The 6,762-nt window shown below is 59.7% G+C and overlaps 2 protein-coding genes across 2 annotated transcripts; both read left to right on the top strand.

Annotated features, from left to right (window-relative positions):
- Positions 1-1,044: 1,044 nt before the first annotated feature.
- Positions 1,045-1,599, top strand: LSCM1_00141 (uncharacterized protein; the record flags this gene model as incomplete). Its single annotated transcript, XM_067317797.1, has 1 exon — positions 1,045-1,599. One exon carries the CDS (start codon positions 1,045-1,047, stop codon positions 1,597-1,599), a length of 555 nt encoding a protein of 184 aa, XP_067173902.1.
- Positions 1,600-2,626: 1,027 nt separating this feature from the next.
- On the top strand, positions 2,627-6,049 carry LSCM1_00140 (uncharacterized protein; the record flags this gene model as incomplete). Its single annotated transcript, XM_067317796.1, has 1 exon — positions 2,627-6,049. One exon carries the CDS (start codon positions 2,627-2,629, stop codon positions 6,047-6,049), a length of 3,423 nt encoding a protein of 1,140 aa, XP_067173901.1.
- Between the last annotated feature and the right edge of the window lie 713 nt (positions 6,050-6,762).

The following is a 6,762-nucleotide window of genomic DNA, read 5'->3' as shown; positions in this document are numbered from 1 at the left end:
GTCGACACCACAGAGTCCATGAGTCGTACCCTGCGGTCGACTGCATGGGCGTGGGTGGTTTGTCTCACGCAGAGAAAGTACTATAGACCATGATGTCACACGCCGACGTGACTGGTATACTGAATCACATGGTGGGGAGGCACAGTGTAAAAAAAAAGACAGCTATACACAAAGCTGAGATATGGATAACACGCACTGCCTCCAGCAAACGCTCATGGCTCGACAAGGGCTGTTGCGGTCGCACTCTGCGTTGAAGGCGTGGAAGAAGGAAACGAGGGGAGCGGCTTTAATGAACCGACACTCTCTCGTTCGTTTTCGGGAACCCCAACCAGTCGAGTGCACAACGGGTGCAAAGAGACCTACGCTAATGCCTTGTGCAGCGGCTTGTGAGGAGTCTTCGTCGGAGATGCAGGCACCCACATCAGCCCTTTCCCTTTCAGTCGATGTTTCGTCCTGTGCATGACAGGTCGTACTGTGTCTTCTCATCATTCTCTCTTCCTTTACCGTACCGGTCATGATTCTATGACCTGTGTATAACCTCCTGCCCCCCCCTCACCCTTTCAACCCACACAGACACACATACAGACAAACACGCTCCATTCCCAGTGAGACAGGCCTACGCGCTAGTCAGATCACCCCATCCACTGAGGTGCACTGGACAGTGGCATCTCACTCTCTTTCATCGCTGCCTTCTCTTTTTAAATTCTATCGGCGCTCGCTGAGCACCCCTTCGTATCTCCACACGTTGGCACATTTTGTGTGCGTTGCTGTGCGTTTAATGTAGGTGATGGAGTACGCCGCACGTAATAGGACGAAGCATTACCATCTCCTGCAGAAGGGAAGCACAGTAGGCGACGTGGGCGAATTTTTTTAGCGCGCTCGCTATCAACCCCACTTCTGTCGGCTCGCTGGGCTGCCCTTTTGCCGAGCGGTTCGACCCCGCCCCCATCGGCTCCGCCGCAGCCCGTCCCTTCACCTTCGAATGCCTTTGCGGCTGGGACCCTGGGGTACATCTCGTGAGAGTGTCACTAGTGCGATCCGAGCATGTACGGTTCGACGGCTGTCAATGGGGTGCCCTCAGATGGAACCCTCACGCAGGATCCGCGACTACACCGCCGTGTATTTGTGCCGTCGGAGAGTACTAATTGGCCGCTGATTCTGCAACAACTTCTTTGCGCGGAAATGGAGGCACGCACGCGCCTTGTCTGCGATGCCCTTACGTGCTTTCAGCGCATCGTGAGTCTCTGTGTTGCCGAGCGTCATGGACGATGGTCAATGCTCTTAGCCGACGACAAAGCTTTGAACGGATGGTGCTGTCCCAAGTGCGGCTCCGCGGAAGAGTATGTCGGCGCCCCTGGCAGTCAAAGGCAAACAGCCTCCCCAGTAGAGGTCTCTCGTGGGACACTGCCGCGCGAGTCGTACCTCACTCCGCTTTGCACTGAGAGGGAACTGCAAGGGCAGCGGGAGCGATGTTGCCGCTACGCCGAAGATGCCGAGATGCAACTTGGTCGTCAGCAACTTTTCAAGCAGGAGTACGGATCGCTGCTGCAACGCATCAAATCAGCGAGCCAGGGGATTCAAGAAAATGTTACGCGCTGAGTTCTGCTATTCGCCCGTTTGCGGTCTTCTTGGCCGCGTGGACAGACCTTCTGTGATTTTATCTGGCGCCCCACGGTTACCTTTTTTTTCTTCTTCCCATGCCTAGACGAAATGCATTCGCTACGATACAAACGGAAGAACACGATGCACACTGTGACGGGGTGGGCCGTCTTCGAGGCTCCCTCGAATTCCACTCGGCACCGCTCGCTGAGGCGGTGAGAAGAGCGCCCGGTGCAGTGGGCATGCCTGCTGTGCCAGGTGTACGAAGGGACCCGGCGTTCAGGTATTGCTTCCACTCTTCCCAGCAGCACACCCCTCTCCATTGCCGCACGGAAATAACTTTCCCCCCTCCTCCTCCTCCTCCCCCCAGCAGCAGAGTACTGTGCGAGTGTGGTGGCGATGGAGAGGGGGGCGGGGGTGCTGCGGTGGCAGCGCCTCCAATTCCACAATCATCGCAGCCACTTATCCATGCGCTTCCTCTCCCCCTCTTTTTCGCTGACTAGCCGGCGACTCGTGGGACTGTACTACTGCCATGCACGCATCTGTCTGTGCCTGTCTCTCTCTCTCTGAGCTTCGCGCGTGAGTGTGTGTGCCCCGTCTTTCGATTGCCGGCGCCTCCTATACTTTTGTGTGTATGTGTCTCCTCTTGGCTCTGGAGGAGTGCGTGTGCATGCGAGTGAAGACGTGCGCATTGTAAAGGTTATCGCCTGCTTTCTCGCTTACTTTCCCCTCCCTGTCCCCCCCTTTTCAACACCCACCACCTCTCTGCGTCCGGTCGGAGGAGCAGAGAGGTGGTGCGGAAACTCCAAGAAGAGGGAGAGACTGTGCAGCTGCCGAAAAGAGGGGGCCTATCGCCGATCCGTTGGGGTGTTCACGATCGGTGCAAAAAGTTCGTCTCGGCCTGCGTCGTGGGTGCCGACAGCGCAACACAGCAAACGACTTTCACGCCTTCTCCCTGCGTGCCTCTCCTCACGGGCACACCGCACCCGTCACCTTCTCGTCAAAGCTCTCCGCGAGTCGTGACCCCATGAAGTTCTGCGTTGTCGGTGCACCACTGGCATTCAACATCTCTGTTGACGCGGAGGACTCCGATAGCTTCGAGTCCATCTTTGAAAAGGTGCAAAAAGCTGCTGGCAAGGCGACGTCACTCGCCGCATATGACTTGTACATGACAGCGCCTTCGTCGGTGACCGGAGAGCTCGTCGCGGCTACCGGCCCGCTGCGCTCGACAGATACCCCGGCAACCCTTCAGCTGCACAGCAACCAGACCAATCCACACGTTCTCATACTAGTTCGAAGAGGGCTAGCCAACGAGGGTGGCGGCAAGAATCACTCGCCGCTGCGCACCACCATCGGGTCCTGGGACGCCTGCAGTGAAAGCAGCATCACCACCGCGTCCACATCACCGACCACCATGGCGACGCCGCCGGCGACGGATGAGTATCGGCACCTTATGCGTGCTGTGGCTTTCAATGACGACCCTGGCCAGATACGCAAGGCGCAAGTGGCGCTCGACCGCCATCGCAGCGACGAGGAGGACCTGCTGCAACGGCAGATGACGCAGTGCGGGCCCGAGCTGGCGCCAGGGGAAGTCGAAGTCGTCCCCACCGCAGCCGGGGAAGCCGCCAGCACTTCCCATGCTGCCGCGCATGAGAGCCCCCCATCGCAGCCTGCCTCGGGAAGGAGGGCGCATTCAGATAGCAAGCTATCGTACTACGATCGACTCGTAGCCATCTACTCCGCCTACAGGCCAGAGAAGCTGAGCAAGGTGAAGGGCACGTTGCGGCGGTATGCCGGCCGAGAAGAAGAGGTGATCCGGCAGCTGGTGCTCAAGTATGGACCGGAGCCCTCCTCTATAGGAGTGACAATGGCGAAGCCGTCGTTTGCGAGAAGTGAGGAGCCTGCGTCACGTTTTAGTGCAGCACAACACCAGCTGCCGACATCCACGAGTGACACGGAGGCCTCGGTGCATGCCGGTACGGTATCACCGGCTGTCGAGGAACACTCAGCCGCGTCCTGGGTCGGTGCCTCCGAGCCCAAGGAGGCAGCTGCGTCAGGCTTCATCGCGACTGCAAGGGTCATGGCTGCAGCGTCACCCGTAACCCCGTCAACGACAAATGCCTGCGGTGCCGGCGCCGAGGAGACGCAGCCGTCAGACACCCCAAGGGGGCCGCTTCCGACAGCGGCGTCTTCTCTGGCTGACCCTGAGCCTCACCATACGGCCCCCTCACCCGCGTTAGCACCGTCGAGCACGACGAGCACGACGAGCACCACTGAACCGACGGCGATCGAGCATCGACATGGAGAGCGCCTAGTGACTCTCTACCCCGAATACAACCCTTCGAAGCCGCATACTGTAGAGGGAACGCTGAGGAGACTTGCGGGGCAGGGGGAGGGGGCGAATCAGCACCTTGCAAAACACGGCGGAGCGGAGACGAGACCGCTGGCACCGGAGGTAGCTTGTGACCTGCTGACAGCTACAGGCATTGTCAAAGTCTCTAGCACGTCACCAATCGCCAGTGCGCGTACCGCGAATGCTCCGAAGAGCTCCGCCTCTTCGGCAGGAGACTCAAGTCTCGCATCGCCAGCGACACAGCCACGCCAGGAAACAAGCAACCTGCGAGAGCACATCTATGCAATGATTGCCGCTCATGAGCCTGAGAAACTGGATCGGGTAGAGCACATACTGGAGGCGTACAGGAGCCGTGAGGGAGAAGTGATTGCGAAACTGGAGATGCGGTACGCTGATCGCCGCCGCGAGTGCATCGCCGGCGAGCCCAAGACGAAGGGTGCCCTTGCCTCAGTAGACTCGCGGAGCTCCCTGGCGGCCTTGCCTGTTGCGCCCGCCAGTACGGGGCTCGTGGCGATACAGCACTCTCCCCCCTCAGCGAATGTGCCCGCGGAACCTGCGCCGCTGCCGGCACCGGGGTCCGTAGTAAGCGCACAAGCCGCTACACCGCTTGGATCCAGAGTTACTGTGGTAGAAAAGCTGCGAGCTGGACGCGTGGAAGCTGCGGCATCGACGGTCACTGGTGTGGCGCAGTCGCAGCAGAGCCACACGTCGCAGCGAGGGGCAACATTGCTCCCGGCGCACCGGGTAGCGACAGCCCACCTGGAACGTGCTGCGCAGGCATCGTTGCGTGAACGGTACTGGGCCTATTGGCGAGCGTACTACGCACAGAAGAAAGCGGCAGCTCTGTTGCAACAGGGGCTTTGGGTGGAAGCATCAGCCGACGCGGCTCCTCGCTACCGCCTCAACGACTCCGTCGAACCGGCGTACACGGTAGCAAACCTGGATGTGGTAGTGGCCCAGGAGGAGGGAGGCGGCAGCGTCAGCGGCTCTCATGGCCGCGCTTTCTCCAGCGAGCTGCAGATCGCACTGCGGGCCCTGCTGGCGTCGCTGCGGCACTGCGTCGAATCGCGGGTGATTGAGGCACAGTCGAGCGAGGAGCTCCAGGTGGCAGAGGCACTAGTGAGTCACTGGTCTGCCCCAGAGAACCTTGGCCCAGTCACTGACTCTCCCGAGCTGGTACACGCGCTGCATCAGGCTGCGCACCTCATTGGTCAGCTTGGTGATCTCCTCACTGTAATTCGCACGCAGGCGGGGCAGCTGCAGCAGCTCAAGACGGTTACTCATAGAAGGGAAGAGCACGTGGAGCACAACCGAGGAAACACTGAGGCGCTGGAGCGGCTTCAAGCGAAGCTAACGGCCGCGAACAATCACCGCCGCGTATTAGAGCAGGCGCTGAAGCGCGTCTCGACCGGCGCGGCAGAGAATCATACGGGCCGGCCACCGTCGCGTCGCGCTCGCGCTACGTCGGAGGGGCGAAAAGATGCACAAATTGCGCAGCTTCAGCAAGAGCTTGCCAGAACACGCAACGCGCTCTTCTTGTCCAAGGAAGCACAGGAGACAATGAAGGTGCAGTTGCAGCAGAGTTGCACTCGTGAGGGTCGTCGAGCGCACGAGGATCGACATCGCCAGGCCACGAGTGCTCGGCGCACCACTCCAAGTCCGGCGCGCGCAACGCCACGCAGTCTGTCCGCGAGGGTTGGGAATGGCTTCCAGGTGCCGCTGTCCAAATCACCGCGTGGCTTCTTCTCGTACGACCTTCCCCAAGAAACGCCGCGTTTTCGCTCAACCTCACTGCTGAAAGCGGCCGGGCGCGCCGTCTCCTCAATCCGAAAGCTTCCGGTGACCATTGCCGAGCAGAAGGACACAAACACATGCATCAATAGCAGCGCGCCGTGGCCCTCGCCGCGCTACGCTGTGGCCTCAAGGCAAATGGAGATGGGGCCATGTCCCAACTGCTCTACGCCACTGACCTCCTGTTACGGTGAAGGGTGCACGCCCGCGTCGGGAAAGGCGGCCTTTTGCTTCAGCTGTCGCCGCTACTTCGCCTCTGCTGAGCTGCAAACGCGTTGTGCACGAAAGGTCGTGGAGGAACTTTAGAGTGATTTGCCGGACACCGTTAGCGTGGGGGAGTGGTGAAGGAGGAGCAGGAGGGGGGCGTCGCGACGGAAGCGTGAGAAAGCGTTGATGTTTCGACAGAATCGCGGGCACGTGCTTCTCTGTCTCTGTGTGCTGTTTCTCTCTGACACCCATGCTATCCTTGGAGCAGGCTGGCGATGTATGTGTCCACTATCATCCCATCATATCTATTGCCACACTTTGTAAGCTCACCTGGCGCCCACCGACGCGTATAGAACTTTGGACAAGGGGAAAAAGCGCGTAGGCGAAGATCCATGCCTCTGCGCCTCTCGCTCTCTCACGGCGGTACACTTTGTTCTCTCTGTCACAGCGCTCGACGTCTCGATGAGTGGTCAGCATCTCCGCGCTACACTGAAAACGTTGGGCTCTTTTTTTTTCTTACCCCTCCCCCTCCCTCTGCCCTCCTAGGATGAGGCGGGAGGAGGGGGTGGGGGAGAGGGGACGCTGATGGTGCACGTTGAGAGTGCCCCGACGCGTGTGCGGCCTCGATCGGCGCAGCCCATCGTACCGAATGTGAGTACGAGTCAAGACATGTCGGTGCGGTGCGCCTCACCAAAACCAAAAAAAAACTCTCACCCGTCTCTTTTTTTACGTTTCGTTCTGAAAACGTTCCCCGCGCGCTTCGTCCGCGTCATGCTCGAACTACGCGCGCAGTAGCCGCTTTTTTTGTCTTG

The sequence above is a fragment of the Leishmania martiniquensis genome, chromosome 36, assembly GCF_017916325.1.
Source record: "Leishmania martiniquensis isolate LSCM1 chromosome 36, whole genome shotgun sequence".
NCBI lineage: Eukaryota > Euglenozoa > Kinetoplastea > Trypanosomatida > Trypanosomatidae > Leishmania > Leishmania martiniquensis.
The sequence above is the reverse complement of the archived record's forward strand: the minus strand, read 5'-3'. Positions and strand labels throughout refer to the sequence as shown.